This window comes from Euprymna scolopes, chromosome 14, assembly GCF_053919585.1.
Source record: "Euprymna scolopes isolate OS-2025 chromosome 14, ASM5391958v1, whole genome shotgun sequence".
NCBI lineage: Eukaryota > Metazoa > Mollusca > Cephalopoda > Sepiida > Sepiolidae > Euprymna > Euprymna scolopes.
Genome location: NC_136495.1, coordinates 82,918,430 through 82,942,658, shown reverse-complemented (window position 1 = coordinate 82,942,658; position 24,229 = coordinate 82,918,430). Strand labels below are relative to the sequence as shown.

At 30.9% G+C, this 24,229-nt stretch overlaps 1 protein-coding gene across 5 annotated transcripts in view; it reads left to right on the top strand.

Annotated features, from left to right (window-relative positions):
- LOC145293139 (cGMP-dependent protein kinase 1-like) overlaps positions 1–24,229 on the top strand; it is a 448,649-nt gene that overhangs the window by 384,335 nt on the left and 40,085 nt on the right. For all 5 annotated transcript variants that reach the window (XM_080139549.1, XM_080139551.1, XM_080139552.1 and 2 more), the window contains 7 exons: positions 6,455–6,568; positions 7,388–7,493; positions 9,740–9,803; positions 13,189–13,266; positions 17,218–17,312; positions 20,494–20,565; positions 22,454–22,525. In XM_080139549.1, the coding sequence (XP_079995675.1) occupies positions 6,455–6,568; positions 7,388–7,493; positions 9,740–9,803; positions 13,189–13,266; positions 17,218–17,312; positions 20,494–20,565; positions 22,454–22,525 (601 nt within the window). The remainder of the gene's footprint in view (positions 1–6,454; positions 6,569–7,387; positions 7,494–9,739; positions 9,804–13,188; positions 13,267–17,217; positions 17,313–20,493; positions 20,566–22,453; positions 22,526–24,229) is intronic.

Genomic DNA, 24,229 nt, shown 5'->3' with positions numbered 1-24,229 from the left:
TCTGTGAGTTTGCGGTAAATGTCTGTGACTACGATTTTGTTTTTATTTTTTACTAGCATATCTAGAAAAGGAAGTTCTATGGGGCTTTGTTCTTGAGTGAACTTGATTTTGAGGTGTAGATTTTGCAGTATAGTGTGGGGCTCTTTGATGCCCCCCCTGTAATTTTTCAGGGGATAAAGCAATAATCCAGGTATCTCTTCCAAGATATTATGAAGAGTATCTTGATATTGTGTCCGTATTTCTGCTCTATCCTTTCATAAAGATTCTCTTCCAGGTAATTTAGATGGCGTATGTTGGTATCATTTTGTAGCCATTGCTGTGCCTAGTATTTGGAAGTAGTTATCATTATTAAATTCAAAGGAGTTGTTGTTGCTGAATCTGGGGTATAATGTGCATGTTTATCGATCCAGTATATATATATATATATATATATATATATATATATATATATATATATATATATATATATATATATATATATATATATATATATATGCAGGCATGATGCTGGTTATATGGATTGTACTTCCTTAAGTATGCAGACCCGTATAAATCACCACATTTTATTCAGAATTAGGCAGACAGAATTTAGGAATTAGGTTTCTCTTCCTCTGTGACTTTGGGCTCTGTTATTAGCACACATTTGGTTGAAAATCTATGCTACACCAGTAAGTATAAAATAGAATAGTTTGCTATTTGACTTCTGCAGTTTAATAAATTTGTGAGATTGTGTAAAATGTAGGATAACCAATTTTATTTAGACATAGTCTATGGGGGTTGTCTAAATTCATGTACTGGCTTGTATTATTTTCAACATAGCGAGCGTCCACTTGTTTTTAGCTCCAAGTAATGATTCGTTATTTGGCTTTTTTAAGTACTTCTATGATCGTAATATTTGGTTTTAAAATATAGGGAGGTCATACCTATATGACATGTTTTGTTAATTGGGGTTTCTTTGGCAAATACTGTGGCCTGGTAAACGATGCTTTCAGTTAGGCATTTATTTTATTGCGGACAAAATGCGTGAGTTCTACAGTTACAACCTTTCTGTTAATTTTACCGTTTTTATTTCTTTTGGGTTTTGGTCATTACTATTTCTAATGATCTTATTTTTGTCATTTGTGTTACTTTTATTTTATGTTAGCCACTTTTCTTACTAATTTTGTTATTTGTTCTTTACTGCTCACGATTAATATATTATTATAATGTGCTTTTGTAACGAAATCGACATGTAAGTCAACACTCTGCAACCACATGCAGACAGTTACAATGAAACAAAAACAAAGAATTCGCACTTTTTTCATTTTTTTTTTTTTCAGAATAACGCCTTGTTACTTGTTCAAAAGTCTTCTAGTACTCGAATGTACTTAACAAGACTCTGCTGTGCCGAACATGTGCTACTCTATCTTTTTCTGGTCATGTTTATGACGCATATTTCCCTGTCGCTTTTGAGCTACGTGTGTAACACGTCTATGTCTGTCCTTCTCGGGCTACGTTTTTCGATTTTTATAATCTTTTCGCTTCCTTCTTTTTCTTTACTGTGATGTTACGTCGCACATGACGCTGTCAAGGTTCGGTCATTTGCATACGTTGATTGTTGTACAGCTGTTGCTACTACTGGTGTCATACGCGTGTCGCGTTTTAGGTTATTTTTATTAAAGATTTTTTGTAAGAGGTTTGTTACGAGGAAGTGTTTTTCAATAAGATTTAGGAACTTGATTTTTAGCATCTGATTATAGGGCGGCGTATACCAAATTATAATTATTTCTTTTATTATTTAATCGCATTATAATTGTTGGTATTCTCTTGTTTCTATTAAATGTTGATGCTATGTCATCCATTATTTTTAGAGCTGTGTTGTAAATGTTGCTTGCTTTCTTAAATACATTTTCCTCTAGAATTTTTTGCCAAGTCTGCTTTCAATTACAGTTAAAGATATGTTTTATGTTTGATGGCGAGTTAATTGGATTGTTGGCTCGTATTTCTATTTAAGTTTAGAGTGACATCTAAGAAATTAGTTATTTTATGTTAGCCGCTACTATTGTTAATTTTTAATTTTTTTTTTTTTGTGTATAACTTCGTCAGAATATCTTATTATATTAACCATCCCTATATACTCTGATATCTGTATTATCAAATATATTGATGAGAGTATATAAAATAAATAGCCCCACAAGGTCTGATGCCTCTACAGAGTTCTAAGCACCAATTGCTAGGTTAAAGGAATTTGTTTTTTTTGTTGTTGTTTTTACTTATTTTACCAATGTTTTTTATTTGCTTATTTCTTTTAGAACTGATTGTTTTACTAATATTTCCTATTTTGAGTTTGGTCGACAAAATTAAGTGAGTGTTATGGTTATTGTTAAAACTATATATGTGTGTGTGTGTGTGTGTGTTTGTATTTGTGTGTGTGTGTGTGTGTGTGTGTGTGTGTGTGTGTGTGTGTGTGTGTGTGTGTGTGTGTGTGTTAACGATATATATGGAAGAATCACCTTAACACTACGGTTCTCATCAGATCACCGAAGTTAAGCAACGTTGAGCTTGGCTAGTACCATTTGGCAATTCTAGGCGCTGTATGTGATCTCTGCTTATCTCGGCATTGTTTCAAGTTATTCTGGACCTCTACTTGCCATTGGTATTAAACAATGCCGACTCAGGAGAGGTTCGGTTGGAGATTGCGCTTGCCACAAAAATTTCACGTACAAGCAGCCTTACAGTGAGTATCAATAGTCTTTTAAGATTGAAGGAAGATTTTTCTCATTGTTTATCCTCCGTTTTATTAGCAACGATTCCCCTCTTCTTTCACAAAAAGCCAACAAAACAACATTTTAGACACACCCAGTAGGGAAATAGTCATAGTACCTTTTCGATAAAAGAAAAATATTATATTTGTATAATGGCCGCAAAATTTTTAAATGATAAGGTTATTCCTACAAAACGAACTTTCAACAGACAACATTATACTCAACAACAATCGGGGAGTTCTCCATATTTAGTCACATTATGAACATAACAGAAATTAGCCAATAAACCTTATATTGAAAAAGAAATTTATTTGTACTTATAACAAGTAATAATGACCTCATTTACAATAAATTAAATCAGTTAATTTTATCTCTTACATGAGATATCATCTGCAAAACTGCATTTATCAGATTTCTATTTAAAGCAAGTATATATCCTGTCTAGATTGCAACAATTGATATATTAGATAAACTGAAAATAATTTCTGAAAAGAGTTATACAACACATTAAATACCCTATGCTCCCATATACGTGCATTCGATCACATTATTGACTTTCATAATGGTATTCTAATTAAAAATAATCAAAGGGAATCTACACCTATATTAATTAAATAATTATCATTATCCACTTTAAAATATTTTTAACATAGAATTTGCTTTTATTATATCTCTTATTTTCTAGAAAGATTCAAATAGACACTGGAGAATTCTTTGCTTTTTCGGTTCATCTTGTTTTATTACTCTCATCGCTGATTTTATATTAGTTGCAATTGAGTATAAATATATATCTCATGTTTAGATTTCATTTCTATCATTTTACTATACATTTCCCTCGCCCTTCTTCTCACTTTTCATTTTAATTATAACTTGCCAAAATCACGAAATAAATATTTCTTCCTCTGATGCATTTAAATTTTATTATGCGAACATGTTCATATATATGCCTTCCTCCGACATATCGCCAGCATTACAAGTTTTGCTACTTTTTCGACTTTACTTGTCACTCTTAAAAAAAATCAACAATTAGTCGAAACGTTGAAATGCGAATCCTGTCTTTACACCTTTTCTTATACAGTCGTATTTTTTATCCTTATAATTTAACACAAACACACACACAATACTAGAAACTGGTTTTCTGCATCTCAGTACAGACGAATTAGTCTTCTGTGTGTTATGATTTAAGTTAATTGAATCGGTGGCAAATTCAGAAATTGTAAACAACCTCCGCCAAAACAACCTACTCAGTGATAAGCAATATGGTTTCGATCTTGCAAGATCGACAGCCTGCAATTTTACATAGGATCCGTGGATTTCCTCTTCTGAGCAGTATCTCTTGGCATATCAAAGGTATTTAAATAAAGATCTTATTCACAAGATTTTCTATTATAGAGTATCTCGAAATGTATTCGCAATTATCGAATATTTTCTCTCCGATAGGTTTATACAAGTGCTCATCGATTGAGCAACGGTCTGGAGCTCAAAATATCAATGCTGCAAAGATTCATCCTGGGCATTAGTCTCTTCCTAATCTTCATTAATATTTCTCCCAATTCACATTCTAAGTTCATTTGTCTATGCAGATGACACTATTATCTATGGAAACACTCAAAGGCATACAACGACCAAGATCTCTCTGAGTCTATTAATGGCGCAAAAGGCGATTGGTTGATTTTAGTCCATTCAAAACCAAGCTTCTGTCTTTTTACTATCTGATCTCCACTTGATCCCAATTACAATCACTGGCTCGTGCCTCAAAGAATCTCTCTGTTTTGACAAGCATCTGCACCTGACCTTTACTCCTGATCTGAAAGTGAAGACTTACATCAAAGGTTGCTGAAAAAAAATGGTTGCATCATTCTACCACTCTATAATGTATCTCAATCACGACGCAATCTACTATCCGTATAAGAGCCAGATACGTTCCAAAATAGGGTAGTGTAGCCACTTCTGGACAGGAGCTGCTTGGATTAGCCTATCCCGCCTTGTCAGAGTTCAAAATAGACTTCGAAATCTAATAGATGATCTCCTCCAAGCAACCTCCTTCCTCACAAAAGCGACGTTGCGAGCCTGTCTCTGCTCTATCGTTATTTTATGGCAAATGCTCCTCTTAGCTTCAATCTATGGTTCTTTATTGCCAAACTTTTACAAAAAACTCATTTAGCTACAACTACTATCAAAAATTTCCCCACTCTCTTTCCGTGCCAAAATCTAAACGTTAATTTCTATGAACAAAGCTTCTTTCCTAGAACTGCCGCCTGGAATTCTGTTTCACTGGTCTGCTTTCCATCAAACCACAACATTATTGTAATGTAAATAAGTTTAGTTGTCTTTTTAAATAATCAAATACTACCCAAGTTCCACCACTAACGACCACTGCACTGATGCCTTGATTACCGCCGTACACTCATTAACCCTTATTCTTGAATGGCCTTCGGGCCTTGATAAATGGTGACTCCCATGTAAAAAAAAGTTTTAACTCAATATAATTTAAAATATCATTCTTGAATCATCCTTATGAACTTAATCGACATCTATTTTTCATAAAATATTTTTCAACTATCAAGAATTTTTATGTTATTCGATTTAAATTTTATTGCTTTGCTCATTTTGATTCTCAAATATGTTCAAATGTAAATATTTCATTCAATATTGATTTTTCATTTAAAAGAAAAACCAATAGAAAAGTGAATGTGATTTAAAATTTTACATTTATCGAAGCCTTTTTTCATTATATTTGTTCATCATTTTTTAAGGTTTAGTTGAACGGAGATTTGTGAGATTTTGCGAATATTTCCACATTCGTTTCCCTGTAAATATGAATTGCGGAAATATTTGTAAAATAAGTAATTAATTATCTTAACTTTACGTTGAATGTAATATGTTATTTTAACTTTACGTTGAATATAATATATTATTTTAACTTTACGTTGAATATAATATGTTATTTTAACTTTACGTTGAATATAATATGTTATTTTAACTTTACGTTGAATATAATATGTTATCTTTACTTTACGTTGAATATAATATGTTATTTTAACTTTACGTTGAATATAATATGTTATTTTAACTTTACGTTGAATATAATATGTTATCTTTACTTTACGTTGAATATAATATGTTATTTTAACTTTACGTTGAATATAATATGTTATTTTAACTTTACGTTGAATATAATATGTTATTTTAACTTTACGTTGAATATAATATGTTATCTTAACTTTACGTTGAATATAATATGTTATTTAAACTTTACGTTGAATATAATATGTTATCTTTACTTTACGTTGAATTATCTTAACTTTACGTTGAATATAACTATTAAAACGCTTAAACAAACTATGCTTCTCATAGATGTCATTTGCTATACATTTTGTAAAGCATGTTTTTTTTTTATAATTAATTTTTCTGTATTATTCGATTTAAAATTCGTGTTATGCTTTATTTTGTTTATAAAATGATGATTTGGGAGAGATTGCATAATTGAAAGCGCGGATAAAATAAATTAATTTGTTTTTGCATTCATACAAGTTCGTATCACAAAAACCAAGTAAAATTCATGAAAAATGTATACAATAGAAAATATCCAAAGACGTGTTTACTTGTAAGATTCATTTTGATTTTATTAAATGTGTTATTAGTACATCCTAACATATAAACAAAAATATCGTCAAAATCAAACCGAACAAAATTATTTTCATTTTCAGAGGGCAAAGTTGAAGTCAGCAAAGAAGGACAAAAGCTTTGTGCTATGGGTCCGGGCAAGGTTTTTGGCGAACTGGCTATTCTTTACAATTGTACACGAACGGCAAGTGTAAGAGGTAAGAAATAATTTACAACGTTGTTTTTTATATTCTTTTATTCAAACTCATTGCTGGTGGACTTGAAGAAAGCCTTAAAATATAATTATTGCATCAGAAAATATAATCTGTGGTCGATATTCTTAAGATGCAACTATGATCTGTACGAGTTTTGAAATGGAAGCTCAGTTTTAAAAGTCAATTAAATAAAAATGTCACTGTGTTTCTTGATAGCCTGAATTCGAGTGGCAGCACAAAAAGACACAGATTTACGTTTTGTGTATAAAGACAAACATCGATGAAGAACTTGAAGTAATTGAGTGTTTTCACCTCACTCTCTCTCTTTCTCTTTCTCTATCTCTCTCTCTCTCTCTCTCTCTCTCTCTCTGCATGTATATATATATATATATATATTAGTATTAGACCAACTTCTCAAAACAGCTGTTCAAATGTCATATCTGAAATCAAACCAAATCAATACAGTAACAAGATATTTTTATTTCACTTTCCAGCTGTGTCATTATGACAATAATAAATAATGAATTAATCCAGAGACAATTATGTAGATAAGTAATATATATATATATATATATATATATATATATATATATATATATATATATATATATATATATATATAATTTAAAGAACATTATCGTTACTTCTTAACAGATGTTAAGTATTAGAAATCAGAATAATATTTCGAAATTTGTACAAAAACGATCAGATTACTATTTCCGTTTTTTTTTTTTTCATGTTTTCATAAATATTATACAACTTTTAAAGCTTTTATTTACACTTGTAACATGCAATTATTGATTAGTTTTTGTTGCTTTGTAGCATTGACCACATGTCGATTATGGGCCATTGATCGACCTTGTTTCCAAAGTATTATGATGCGCACAGGTTTGTTAAGACATTCGGAACACATGGCTTTCCTAAGAAGGTAAGTCACCAGTATATCAATAAAATTTGCAGGTATTAAAAGTTTATAGACGGTTTCATATATTGTTATGGTAAGAAATGAAGTATTCATTCAACAAAGATTCACATTTTGGTTTTGTTTTCTTATTTTATTTTTACTGGGGATGGGGCATTCTATTGGATGCCAGACATTCATCCATTATTTCAGTCATTCCAACCGCGAGATCTTTTTGAGATTCTAAACGATTCTTTGAGTGCAATCATTTGCACTTGATACACCGGGTATATTCGCCATGTAGATTTTTAAATTCTTTCTCATGAGTCCGGTTGCTTATAAATTACTGGAATGATAGAAATTTTTTAAAGATTCAAGTTTCTTGATATTTCGTCATCTTCTCTCTCAGTTCTGGTAAGGCAAGCATCATTAGAACTATTTATTTCAACTATGTTTGGTATGCATTTAATTATGAATAAGGGATCGATTTCTTTACGGAATCTACATCACAAAAGTATTGTTATAGTCTAAATTATTTGCTTCATTTTTTATTCATTTCGGATATTTTCATCAGATGATTGTTTTGTTTTAGTAAAAACAATATATGTCTTGGTTTTCTACTTATATCTTGAAATATAGTTAATTGAAATAGACTGTAATGCTATTAAGATTTAGTAATCAAATCCCGATATCAATTCATTTACGAAAATCAATTTTTTATAAATAATGTTACTCTGTTGAAAATGTGCAATAAAATGTTTGTTACGAGCGTCAAAAACTCCATAAGAAAAGTAATTTTTGCTTTTCCTGTGAAGCAAATAAAAACCGATTTGTGTTTTTATCGAGATGTGCGATAAGAAAAAGAGCTCTGGTCAGTCATAAAGTCTGTTCACAAAGAATTGAGCATCACAAAGAATTGAGCATCTTCATCCCATGCAATGCTATAGACTTCAATTCGAATATAGAAGATTACTCTCGTGACGTCGGCCCAATCCACATGTGCACGATTGATGCATTGATCCACATTTGTGTTATTGTCCAGTCAATGTCAAAGTCCATAGGCACTAATTCTAATTTAGTATGTACTGTATTAACTGATATCCTGTGGATGAGTAAGTTTGTAAGAAATGTTAAAAAATGCTAATGTCAGATCATTATTTGATACGGGTTCATATTTCCAGAATATTTCAGACTCACTTCCTGACTAACCCTAAGAATATCCACTGCATATTTGTAGTTCACTCTTTAATACATGGTTCACTGTTTAAAAAATTATTCAAAGCCAACAGTAGAAACAGGACAAGTTTATATCTTCTGGATGTTTTATTCTTAATAATTATAGAGTCAAAGAAAAGCAATAGCAGTACTATGCATGAAAAGTAAGGCAACTAAATGAAGCCATTCAATCGAGACTTAGAAGAATGCTTATTCCAAAATGATGCACCCCGTGACACTGCTCTCGTAATATCGGAGTCAGTTAACTGTAGGTGTGACTCATTAAGCCTTAATTATTTATCAGTTTTTAATTAGTAATTAGGTTTTAATTACTTATTAGGTTTTAATTACGAGACTTTATTTGACTTCTTCGTTTTTCTTAGCCTCAACTGGCTAATGCGTAGAAATAATGATGCCGTCATGTGCCGTAAGTGGGATTTTCGAAGACATGTATGTTAGATGTTTTTGCATTCGTTGGACCAGATTTATCGATGTCAATGGGGGCTATATTTAAAAATTAAGGGCAAATTGTTTTCTATTAAAAATTCCTTCTGAGTGAGGCATTTTAGTTAGGATCAGCAATCGAAGATCTATTGTTATAAGAATGAAAATATCTATAAAGATGTTATAAGGACGAACATATATATTACACATTAACAGGAATGCTGTCAACACGAAAAAAACTCATTATTAATTCTTCAATAGTTCATTTCATAAAAGATGCTTGTAACTAGATAAAAATAGTTATAATTTTCACTTCACATAAAGAATATTTCAGCCATGTTGTATCAACATGCACATATAAGGACTTTTATTTTGACATTACGGAAATCGATGCACGTACTTTGACAAGATTCAATTCCATGTTTTAAATTTCATAATTTATTCAAATGCAAATATTATTAAAATAATTTCTCGCTTTTGTTTTATTATATTTTCTTTATTCACAAAATTCGATAATCCGCGAGAATTAGATTCTCGAAGAATGTAAACGTTATTTCTAGTGCATGATGTCGAATACAAATGGTTTTACTAATTTCTCCTTTTTTTTTTTTTAGTGTTCCAACTTTTATGACTTTACCAGAGGAAAATTTAAGCAAAATAGCCGACGTTTTAGAAGAAGTAAGGCATTACATATTGTTTTTATACATTTTGGATTGCATTTTTTTATAGGTTTGCTTATATATTTCAAATTAACAATGATTTACCATTTGCTTTTATTTTTGCAAATTATTTTGAATTTTTTGTAAATGTGTTCAATTCATAAGTATTCAATGCTTATATATTATTCGATATCTATTAGTAAATATTGGGTATTACGAACCCGTCTTATTTCGATAATTATACACGTTGTCCTGGCGCTGATAAACGTATTTGAACAAATATAAGTGTCTATAATTGAACAGCGAGATAATTCTGAGAAAATGCAACTAAGTTAGCACAGGAGAGTAAGGCTTTTTGGTCCTTTACTGAGAAACAGCTTAAACTGAGTGGACATTTTGCACATAAGAGTCGGAAAGAGTAGAGGAAAAGGAGATGGTTGAATGCCTCCTATACACGACCATTGGGTGTTTTCGGTCTCTCTGTTCGAGGATTTCTAAGGACAATCTGACATAAAAATACATCATCTTACAAGACAATTCTGATCAAATATTCAAAATATCAGAATATTTGAACCCCAAATAAGACACACCCGGCATGGCTACGACAAAGTTTCGTATGAGGAATGGCGTATCTTATTCTAATGATGTAACACTTTTCAGCAAACCAGATGAAATATTGTCATGGAATTCGGCCAAACCAAGAAAAAACTGCAGTAAAGATAATGTATAACATAATTAGTGCTCTTCAGTGTTTATTAACTCAACATTTGAACGGCAGAAGGGAATCTTGATTAATTACACGGATATGTATGTATCTCAGATAGAATTCAAGTGTTCTCCAGTAAATATCGCCTTGATTTTAGAAAGCTTGCACTGAATTAAAATTAAAAAGAAATTGAAGTAAATGAGTAAATATCGTATTTTATTAAGGATGCTATAATTGTATTCCTAAAAATACGCAAACTCTGATAACGTTCTTTATTTATAGAATAAAATCCAGCCAATTACAAATGAAATACAAAAGGTATCACATGGTATGTTTTGAATCTTTTATCGGCATTATAAGGATTTTATCGATTTTTTTAACATCAAACAATATTTCACTGAAAAGTTTTAGTTGAAATACCATTCTGAACTGAATTATCGTCCTTTATTTTCTACTGCAAAATGTCGCAAATGACGAAGCGAAATGATAGACGATAAAAAAATAATGAAAAATCATTGAAAAACTAAAAAAACTATTGTCTATTAATAAAAACACATATTCAAAATTAAACATGAACTTCTTACTCCACTGTTTTTTTTTCTTGGATACATTTAGTGAAATTTCTTTTGGCGTATGATTTAAAAAGATGTAAATATACAAAAGTTAACCCTTCAGGTCCTCTCCTATTCTACTCCTCCCACTACTACTCGTCTCATTCGCCCTTCGTTCTCACATGTTACATCATGTCCAGCAGTGATCAGACAGAAAGACGCACAACACGGATTCATATCTCGACAATGTGATTATTGATTACTAAATGTGAAGATCAACCAACATTTTACAAATAAAAATATTCAATTATTTCTATAGAATACTCTTCTATGAAAAAAAAAGCTCAGTGCCTGTACATGCGTGAATGTCCGTCAGTGTACGTGTCTATGATGGTTGTATATTTCTTATAGAAAAGGTTAGAGAATCTACATAAAATCCAAAATTGAATTCTGATGTAAATTTTCTCACGAAAAAATAAGTTTTCTTGAATTTATAAATGCTCTCATAAGTGGAATAAAAGTGAAAACTTCTTGAAACTACGTACATATCCTATTTTTATGAAATTAAAGCAAAAATTTTAAAGAAGACAATGGAAACGTTAGTTACCTCCTAACCTCACTTAAAACTTTAAATATTTCATATTTTGCTGAAATCTATATCATATGTATAAATTTATCTTCTTAAGACTACGTTACCGTCTATGTGCCGTTACCGTCTATGTACGTGTTTCCACCTCTAAGTGATATTATATAGACAGAGCCTCCTCAAAATTTCAAATAGGTATATGGAGGAAGCAGTAACAACGCTAGAAATAATATAGTGTTATCAACCTAGTCAAAAAGAACATCGTAGTAATCTTCATTCATTCCCGTGCAACGTCAGGTCTTTCCTTTTGGTTTATTTATAATTGCAATACAACATTGTTTGCATCGATTGTATCAAATACTCATAATCTATTAACACGAGTATTCTGTAACTGTAGCTTCACAAAAACTTCAAGCCGAAAGCGTTTGCAAAGTCCAGTACTCTCAACGTTATAACATTAACGATAAAGATGATGTTTGAAACTATCAAATGTTCTTCATTCCTCTATAGCAATGGTCTTACCATCTGACTCAGATAAGTGTACTAACCTCGATATAAATCTTCTGCGAATATTTAGCAACTAGTTTTTCTTACTGCTAAATAACATACGGTTGGATTCTGAAAATAGATGGCTTTTTTACGTACACGTGTATATTTCATTGCTATCAGTTATTAACCGAGCTTTACAAACATGATCTTGATAAAGACATCATGAGTAATGCGACCAATCTAGATGTCACAAGGATTCACTTTAACAGCGAAGTCTGCATTGGTATGTGTTAGCGTTGGGATTACGGTTAGGGTTAGGGTTAGGCAGTACAAACAGTTTTGACATTAAACTTTACTTCTTTATGCTGATAGAAACACCATTTATGTTGATTTTTAAATCCTTATTTATATCAACATAAAATACATTTTATTTGCTCTAAAATGAATGTAACCTATGTGTTGCTTAGTGTTTCCTTAATTGACTATTTTGATTGGACTCAGAACATGTAATTTACAAACAGTTTTTATGAAAATCACATTTTATAATTACAGAGTAATCGAATCACATATATGATGCCCATTTCTTTTGAATGCTAATAATAATAATAATAATAATAATAATAATAATAATAATAATAAAAATAATAATAATAATAAAAATAATAATAATAATAAAAATAATAATAATAAAAATAATAATAACAACAACAACAATAATAATAATAATAATAATAATAATAATAATAATAATAATAATAATAATATAAACAGGGACTATAAGTTTTTAATAATTGATTGAAATAAATTTAGACAGAGATTAAAATTAGGCTAATAGAATCCTAATATACTCCTGTTCCCATCGTATAAGTAACTTCATCTCTCCTGAGCCGAAACCCAATCTAATATAACTAAACCATCTTTGAGAATATCGTAATGGACACTCTTATTATTTATACGTCCAGTATTTGCGCTCATTTCTTTGCTAGGTTATCCTTAACGTTCTTTATTTTCGCTGATATCTTTGATAAAAATATTTCTCGTAAGGTAAATATATATTTTTTTTTCTTTTCAGACACATTACGAAGATGGAGAGTATATTATTCGCCAAGGAGCTCGCGGGGACACCTTCTATATCATCGCAAAAGGAATGGTGAGTAAAGAATTTATAAACGTCATCTATCTCCAGTTACTCTACGCCAATCTACTTATTACTTTATTAATCCATATATATATATATATATATATATATATATATATATATATAAAGATTTTTTTCATTGGGTTGGGATAAACTAACACGTGAATCCGTACAGTTTATATGACAGTATTTCATAAGTAGAACATGATATATTCATTTGAGATGGACTATTTTATTTCTACACGCAGTTTATCTACATATGTACATATATGTTTATCTACATATGTACATATATGTTTATCTACATATGTACATATATGTTTATCTACATATGTACATATATGTTTATCTACATATGTGCATATATGTTTATCTACATATGTGCATATATGTTTATCTACATATGTGCATATATGTTTATCTACATATGTACACGTATGTTTATCTACATATGTGCATATATGTTTATCTACATATGTACATATATGTTTATCTACATATGTGCATATATGTTTATCTACATATGTACATATATGTTTATCTACATATGTACACGTATGTTTATCTACGTATGTGCATATATGTTTATCTACATATGTACATATATGTTTATCTACATATGTACATATATGTTTATCTACATATGTGCATATATGTTTATCTACATATGTACATATATGTTTATCTACATATGTACATATATGTTTATCTACGTATGTACATATATGTTTATCTACATATGTACATATATGTTTATCTACGTATGTGCATATATGTTTATCTACGTATGTACACGTATGTTTATCTACATATGTACATATATGTTTATCTACATATGTACATATATGTTTATCTACGTATGTGCATATATGTTTATCTACATATGTACACGTATGTTTATCTACATATGTACATATATGTTTATCTACATATGTACATATATGTTTATCTACATATGTGCATATATGTTTATCTACATATGTACACGTATGTTTATCTACATATGTACATATATGTTTATCTACATATGTACATATATGTTTATCTACATATGTGCATATATGTTTATCTACATATGTACACGTATGTTTATCTACGTATGTACATATATGTTTATCTACATATGTACATATATGTTTATCTACATATGTACATATATGTTTATCTACATATGTACATATATGTTTATCTACATATGTGCATGTATGTTTATCTACATATGTGCATATATGTTTATCTACATATGTGCATATATGTTTATCTACATATGTACATATATGTTTCCGATTGGTCTAAACTTCTCGAAACGAAGTTTTTAATATGAAATTGGGAATAAATTTCGAAAAAAGATTTTACGGCCAATATCGACACGAAAATAGAATTTGTCAAGAGAGAAAAATTAATAGAAACTAATTTGAGGTGCAGGACAAGTTTCAAGGAAATGTCTTCTGAAAACAGGAGCTGCTGTGAGCGTCAGAGACTGCACTTCAGTATAATATATTTAATATATATATATATATATATATATATATATATATATATATATATATATATTTAATATATATATATATATTATATATATATATATTTAATATATATATATGTATACAATAAATGTTTATTTTTCTAGCGTTTTGAAATTGTATCAGCGCTCGGTATATTTCTATTGTTTGATTTGCTGTAGGAATTATGTATAATCCGAACATTTTTTGTATCTGACTATACAGAGAATCCTTTTTAAAATAACGAAGATTGGATCGGTTTTCATTTTATCTGATAAAAACAGCTATTTTAATCGAGACAAATAATTTTGAAGTTTTAACATGTTTATCCTTCCATCGCTATATGCATAGCATTCTTCATTTATTTTTTCTTATTCGACAAAATCATTAGTGTATCTTCGTTTGTTAACGTTTAAATGGGGCATTTTCGATCCCTAACTGCCACCGTAGTTAGAACACTTTTTCTCTTCTGTCTATTTGAAAGCATTTCACTTATCATTCAACCTACTCTTCTCAGACGTACTTCATCAAAACTATTTGTTGAAAGATAACTATATAATAACAATGTTGCTGTTGTTGAATGTCGTTTCAAAACGTTTGTGCCATAAACACTTATCTGCAATCAAATATCTTTAACGGTCATTAATTTTAGTTCGTGCTACTGAGAGTATTTATTCAAATTATCATTATATTATTTTAACACATGTACTGTGGTATTTACTGAAGGTCGGTTGACAACATTCACCCCAACGCACCAAGCCACTCCACATGCGCGTTAAATGCAAGTGTATGTGTGTGTGTCATGTATGTGTTATGTGTGTTTGACGATGTTTCTAACTATGTGTGTTGGGGATATAAAAAATTCAGAATTTGGACATAGTTACCAGAACGCATGTTACAACGAGTTTCTATGATATTTTTTCACACTCATTGCTATTATATACTTACTAGTTCTCACAAAATTAATTACAATATTACTAGTAAACGCAGGTGGTGATCCCTGTAACCTGCAACAAGTCTCCCCATACTTTTAGTACTTTTCACTTCTTGAGACGGAAGAAGGAAGTGGGAATGCCGTTACAGTCGTTTTCTTGGAATAGTATTTCTTCTCACAGCCATATTATTTCTATGCTTGCCAGTGTCACCGAATTATGTGGGTGGTTTCCGCACTCATAGATTTTTCTTAATATCTCAGCTGTTGTTCTTCCTTTATGACCTCGACACATTACATCCTCAACACCCTAGTATTATTGCTATCTTTCAAATCGAGGGTTGGATACGATTGAGCTATTCCTTTTATAGTATAAGAATTTATTTTTAATACTATCTTACGAAGGGTGTTTAATAAAGAATGCCTTTGATGTACTCATCGAAATGGATCGACGAAACTTGGCACAGTTATTAGCCACTCCCTACATAAGAACAACCCAGAGTTATGCATTTTCCTGTCGCTTAATGCAGATTTGAAGAGCATTTTTGTAGAACACCATAGGTTGCTCCTCCAACTATAATGTGACTTCGGAAATCAAAGCAGCATCTGAAAAACAACTTAATTGCTGGAAAGAGATAAAAGGTCAGGAGAGAAGGAAATAGAGAAGGATTTCGTAGCCACCCGCTCGTCTTTCTGATCTTAAAAGGGAAGCATAATAAGTCCTGTAATTTTGCCGGGAAATCTGTCATCATTGCTCTATCCTGATCTCTGTAGACTGAGTATAACTTGTTCAGCGTAAGCCTACACCTTTGGCTTCTTTGAATATGGTAAGTCCAAATGCTTAGCCTTAACTGGGTTTAGGTTTCTGAATCATACTGATAGACGCAAATATCATACTGTGTAATCAGTCTTCTGAAAAACTTTGACTGTCTTGAGGATGTTTACGGCCATGTTTGAATTGTTGCTCCACAAGGTTATCATTACCATACGTTTCTTTCGTTTTATCAATGGCGTCCATCCTTTAAAAATCAGATCACTGCACGACACCCAACACCCAACAAACTCCACTTCCAACATGCCTCAGTCCAAACACCTGTAAATCAGAAACTACAATTAGTTCAGAGCTGTAATTTGCAATATAACCCATACAGAAAAAAAAATCATTGAACATGCAAAATTTCAGCTAGATCAAACAACTGGAAGTATTTTAGGAACATAATTTATTGAACTCCCCTCAATGTATTATTCTGCTTTTGTTTTTGTTGATGCTAATGTTTCACTAAATAAAACATTAATTTAGTCTGCGAGACTGGAGATAAACAAATAATACTACAACGTAAAAAACATGAGATTAGTACAGAAGATTTTAGTATTTTTTATGTATTTCTGTCGTTATATATTGATCGATGCATGTACGCATCAATTTACCTAAGCCTCTCGGTGATGAACTCATATTTAATTATTGTTTAATGGTAGAAATGCTGATCTTCACTTGTCTCTTTTTTCCACTTTTCGTTCATTTTTGTTCAGGTGAAAGTAACCAAAAAGGTAAATGGAACACAACAGGAACAATTAATACGCGTTTTACAGAAGGGTGATTTCTTTGGTGAAAAAGCACTGCAAGGGTAAGTCCACCCGCTTTTTGGCACGTATTGTACAAACTTAGAATAACTATTACGAGTCTAGCTTAATCACCGCTGTGTGTTCATCTATTTTCTTTCCGTGTTTCAGATAACGAAAACGGCGCTTGTTTTGAAGTTGTTATCAGAGTGTAAAGAATACTGCAATGATTTTGATTGGTTAAGTAAGATCACGTGATAGAGTAAGGGTATTTTCGAAATAGGCAATTGGATAAGAATATGATTATGAAGGTTCATGGAAATCCGTGGCACAGCAAATGAATTGTTGCACGATTGTATTAAAAAATTAATATTTTAAACATCCTTAGTCATTAGTTAACACTGATTTACAGTATGCGAAAACATCATAAAAATTCACACGGTGAATCCAACAACAGCAACAAAAATGTTGTTCTAATCTTGATTGTAATTATATTGCACATTGTGTGCAATTAGATTAAAATAACACTGAAAAATCAGGAACTCAAAGAATCAACGAATATTTTAAGTTAAAATGACTCGTTAAATATGCCAACTATACAGAACTTCTACTAAATACAAATAATTAAGTAACAATGCTCAGAATCAGAAAAACATAATAACGATTAGTGCTCATAATATCGACAAAAAATAACATGGAATATGAGTGTAGGTAAATAATACAAGATGTTAAACTCATAAATTCGTACAAAAAATATATTGAATTAGAGTAACATTTAGATTTCATTGATTAACGTGTATTTGGAAATGTATTCTAAATAAAGACCATAAGTGCAATTGTTAGATTAGTAATTTACGTAAAAAGTAGGGAAAAGGCGAACGATGAGTATTAATCGGATTCAGAAGTATCCTTGTTCTTGTTCCAATCTTCTAGTGCCTAGGTTTAGTATTGTATACAAGATATTATAAAAGTCAGATATATATATATATATATATATATATATAATATAAAGCTGAATGTGTGTGTGTGTGTGTGTGTGTGTGTGTGTGTGTGTGTGGTCACGAATAGGCTCCTATATGGTTGACTATTTAAAAAAAACTGATTACATATAATGATAGAAAATGTATCGATAAAGGAATGGGTATGTTTGATCTGGCAGAACGGTGGTTCATAAAAATTGTGGAGTCTGTGTTCGCGCCTGGTCCACAAAGTATGGAAATAAAAAATTTTAAAATTTAAAAAAAAACGTTTACAGGGGTTTTTGATATAGATGTACATAATAACACTTTGATAAGTATGTTTTAATTTAAATAGGGATTGTATAATAAAATTGTGGGGTCTGCGTTCGCGCCTGGACTCAATTGAATGGAAATAGGCACAAACTTTAATAAAGACTTTTCATATCTATCTGCGTAAGTATACTTTGATAATTATGTTTCAGTTTGAAGAAATATGGTATAATAAAATTATGGGGTGGTCGTTCGCTCCTGACCTCCATAGAATGGAAATATGTCACAAAGTTTAACAAGGTTTTTTAATATAGATCCACATAATATTGTGATAAGTGTTTCAGTATGAACAGGTATGGTATAATAAATTATGGGGTTTATCTATTGTATTTTTACTTTCATCATATTTTGCTTTGGTTTTGATACCCCCAAATTCGAAGCTATCTTTTTACAACCTTTCCTTTCCATAACCTATCATATTTTCATAAATCAGAATCCATTTTCTGTAGGCTGTTTTTGAACCCAGTCAACGACGGTACATTTGTTAGTATATATATATATATATATATATATATATATATATATATATATATATATATATATAAGGAAAAGAGAAAGTTCAATTCCACAAGAGGAGACTTATCCGGATAATGCCAAACTCAACGATTATTATTGGAGCTTATACAATAGGACAACAAGAATATGAAATGAAGACACAAAACTATATATTGGTAGATATAGAATGGATCATTTATTTAATAATGGAATACAGGCAAAATTAGGGGGATAGAAAGAACTCTTCAAGCCAGGACATTTCGAAGCCTAATGCTTCTCATCAGAAGAGTAGAGAAGGTGCTAGGTAGCATGGGGAAGATGCGGTATCTAGCGTAAGGTTCATTAGGGACGAAAAAGATTAAGAGGAATTATAGAATGTTGGGGGAAGCTTTATCGAATTCGTAATAGATAAGGAGATGCTTGTTATATATAGTATGATATATAAGATTGTATATGGCCTTTAACATAGTATTGAGATTAAGGGGTATATGTATTATGGTTAAATAGGGGGTATATTTTTGTTGCGTGGTAATTTATTTTAACGGTTTGTGTGGTATCTATTTTCTATGGAGTGGGTAACTTTGATTGGTGCCACCTAAACGACAAATGGCGGCTATAAAATCCCTTATAATTTGGGGGTGGGGTTATGCAAGGTTGTAAAGCTGAAAGGTAACATGCGACAATATATTTATAAGTTTCTTCTGTTATGATACGGGGAGTATGATCATAAGGGGGCGGTTGGAGATTCGGGTGGCAATGACTATGAGTGCATTTAACTTGATGCAAAAGGTTAAGTATACATATTCATGTCAAAATGGAGGAGTAAAAAAACCATTACTACTTATGAGAGTAGTAAAAATATACCAAATAATAGTAGGGTAATTATAATAGTACGAAAGATAATAGTATTTTTTTTTTCAATTCCTTCGAATTAAGTATCCCACTTTCGTATTTCTTACTTTTAGATGATATTTCTACAATTTTCTATTTTTATCTTCATTTAATTTTTAATGTTTGTTCTATTTTTATCATTATTTTTCCTCTTTGATTTATTTATTTATTTACTCCCAAATTCCTAAATGACACCTTTCAAATTTTAGTCTCTATTTATATGTCCAATTTGCCTTAGTTTCGTATAATTTTTTGATTTACACGTTATGATATATTTGCTTTCCGTTTTTCCTTTTTACCTGCTATTTTTTAAGAAAAACTATTAATTAAATGGACTCGAAAACGGCTCGGCCGATCCTTTTTTATTTCACATACGATGTATGATATACAAATATTATCTTCGTATAAACTTAGTATTTATTGTCACACAATATCAGCAGCAATTAACTTCATGCCACTATACGATATTAATGCATGATATACAAATATTACATAAATAATTGTTGAACAATCTAATAATCGTCGAATGTTTGAATTCTTTGAAAACTTATGTTTTTCTGTTCCGTTTTAGAGATGATTTACGAACTGCAAACATTTTGGCTGCTGATCCAACTGGAGTTGATTGTTTGGTCCTCGATCGAGAGTGAGTATAATTTGTCTTCATATATGTATATACCTGTATGGGTTAGTATTGAGCGTAGACCTGTGTATGTATGTTTGTATGCTGATAGGAGTGGCATTCTGAGATTTGATTCCCGTATAACCTCATGTGCGCTTTTAATCTAGAACAAATTGCTTAGACATCATTTTGCATAAGACAGGTTGTCTCATAATGTATTTTGAAATATTTGGAGTGGTTGCTATATCGCGTATCTTTACGTGATTTTCTTAATCATCGAGAGGAAAACTCATTTACACAATTCACACGTGTGGCATTTAATGCTTATTCGTCAGTGGGTATTATAACTCTTCGTAATTTGACGCTTGAGTTTAATCCAATATGATGTTCTTCGAACAACCATGCAATTATCATCTATATTCCCTCGCAATGCCGTGGAAATTCCAATGTTTTTTTCTGTCTTTGCTACAGACCATACACATCGGCAATCTCTCTAAAACAATACCTATGGAATAACGAACGAAAACGAAGAGACGACGGATAAATGCAGCAACACGCAAGCACTTCAGTTATCATTTGCGTATATAAATGTATTTGTGGGTGTATACGTACATATAGGTTTCTATGTATATGGAAGTGTCAAAAGTGGTGTAACACAAACTGTCGGGTCGGTGGCATACCTGGTTCCATTCAATTATTCAATATGACAACCATTTCACCCTCCAGCTGTGCGTGCAGGTGCCTTGGGGAAGAATGATCATGTTGGTATCTGTCACATAAAACATCCATAATCAATCTTTAAGGCCACTACCCGCCTGATAGAGTGGGGTGCATTTTCGACTATGAATGATCCATTTAAAACGAATTAAGGATATTTTTATGTACTGTTGTTTGTTTTATATTGTATGAATTTTTTTATGGTTTTTCACAATATGTCAATCGTTTTTGCATTTAGATCGAATCTATTTACATCATACCAATTTTTTTACTTAATACTAAATCTTTTGACATCACACTATTCAGTTTAGCGTTAATATTAAAGCATAGTATTCAATTTTGTGTTAATACTGGATACTTTTACATCATATGAACGCTTTACGCGTTAATACAAATCTTGCCATACTTTACATAAATCCATTTCGTATTTATACACAATCTTTCTGCAACATATCAATCCTTTTTTTTTTTAAATGTCGAATCATTTATATCACATAAATATTTTTCTAATAATACCAATTATTTTTATATTTTTCCAAATTTTTTTTTCATTAATACTGATGCACATTACGTATCGTGAACAAATAATTTCTACAACTGATTGAGCACAATTTGTTATCTTTCCATACTAAATGTATAGATTGTTGAAAAGTATTGAAGCGTTAATGACACATAATTTTCATCCGACACCACTTATTCCATAGTCCGTAATGGTATAACTTACACCAATTATGCACCCAAGAAGACGCACGTTAAATACAGTAACGCACTCTACATCCTATCACGACCTCATTCTTCATAAAATGAATAATGCACACCATTTAAATAGTATATAATTACATATTAAAATCGCATCTTTTTTATACATGTGCATATGAGTAAAATATACAATGTTTACAAACTGTCATTTGATTATATTGAGTCAAATTATGCTGACCTATGACCTTGTAAAGCTAATTTAATTTTACAAATGAGGATATATAATCATATTAATACAAGTTTACTTATTTATTTTTAAATACTATAAAATTTACAATGCACCACGCTTTCTTATTAATCTGCTAATCATGAAACATGTCGTCGTTATATCGTTTTTTTTTTTCATTAAAATTTGTAAAAAAAATGCATGTTTATGAAATTTGTAAGGGATTATTTTATTATTGAATGACAAGCATGAAATGATTTTATCTTTCAGGTGTTATTCACAGTTGATTGGCAATATTGGAAATGTGAAACGAGTTTATGAAGATGACGTGGCTGTATCGTCGTAAGTTGGCACACTTTTTATACATTTGCTGTATATTTATACAGTACTTATTGCATATTTATACAGTACTTATTGCATATTTATACAGTACTTGCTGTATATTTATACAGTACTTGCTGTATATTTATACAGTACTTGCTGTATATTTATACAGTACTTGCTGTATATTTATACAGTACTTGCTGTATATTTATACAGTACTTATTGCATGCTTATTCAGTACTTCTTACATATTCCTACATGTTCAGTAATTGTTACGGTGATTTGAACCCAGAATCAGATTCTTCAATGATTGTGTAAATCCAAAGCTTAAAATTAAGAACATTACAGAGCAAACTTTTGCTACCAACCTGATGAGAAATACTTTTAAAATGTGCATGGAATGTTTTTGTCATACTGTTTTTTTTGGGGGGGGGGGAGAGGGTTTAGAATTAATTTTCTGACTAAAATTAAAGAACGTTTGAATAAATTTCAGACATTCTGATGAGATATTAACAAAATAGATTCTTGCTTTGGCTACCATTTCATATTGTCACAGTTGCTTTGATGTGGTTGGTTCTAATCGCGTTATCTTCTGTGGCTGTTATTAGGGATTCAGTTTCTCTGTTAAGGTTTCCTTTTTGCACCCATGTCCAAGTGTTTTCGTTTGAGTAATGTTTTGTCATATTTACGAATGTGTTTTTCTCTTTCCATTTTCTTTTCTCGTCTTATCGTTACTTCTGTTTCTGTTTTGTTTATTTTTCAGTGTCTTTTGCTGCAGTAATTATTCGTTCAGTATTTTGCATTATGTATTTTCCCAATTCTTTTCTTGTGTTATTTATGCAGTCCTCTATACTAACTAGCCCTCTTCCACCGTCTTTTCTTGTCATAGAGTCGATCAGTATCATCCTTTTGATTTAGTGCATTGTGCATAGTCATGAGTTTCCTGGTCTTCTGGTTGAGATTCATCAGTTCCTCTTTTGTCTATCCTATAAATGGTACAGAGTATATTATTATTATTATTATTATTATTATTATTATTATTATTATTATTATTATTATTATTGTACTCACTACAAGTTTTCACACAAGCCATTATCAAAGATTTCTCTTTGTCGGCAACCTGCAGTGTTCCTTGAAGTCTAGATAATAACAAGTACCCTCAAATATCCTGTATTCTCCACCTTTGTCCCTAACCATTGCAAATGAATTTGCGTTATCGCTATAGCCAATTGCCATTAATTTTTCGCTGGCATCGACCATTAGCCTTAATTGGAATTTGGGTGGCAATAAGCCTCCACGTCGTCCCAGTCCTCTTCGCACTCTGCAGTGGAGGTATCACTGATTGTAACCAGTGCAATTCTCCTGGAGTCCCAGTGATAACAAGTGTATGTTCAGCGTTATTGCAAGTGCAATTTACTATTGGTTTCTAGTTTGTAACGTTCGTTAGTCTCCTTTAAAATTATGACAATACATCACTTCAAATTCCTTTTCATTTATCTGTTGTTGGTTTCCACATTCAGGGGATTTTTCCAATATTTCGGCTGTTTTCAAAATTGCCATTTGTTTGTCATTATTTTCATTTCAATTTCCTTTCGCTGTTCCAGATTTTTTTTTCGTGACTATACACAGTGCTTCCATGCTTTTATAGTGAGAAAATTTATGTTCTATATTCAGTTCTCTGTCAGGTTTCATTAGTTTCTTCGTTTTTCTGCATTTATGACC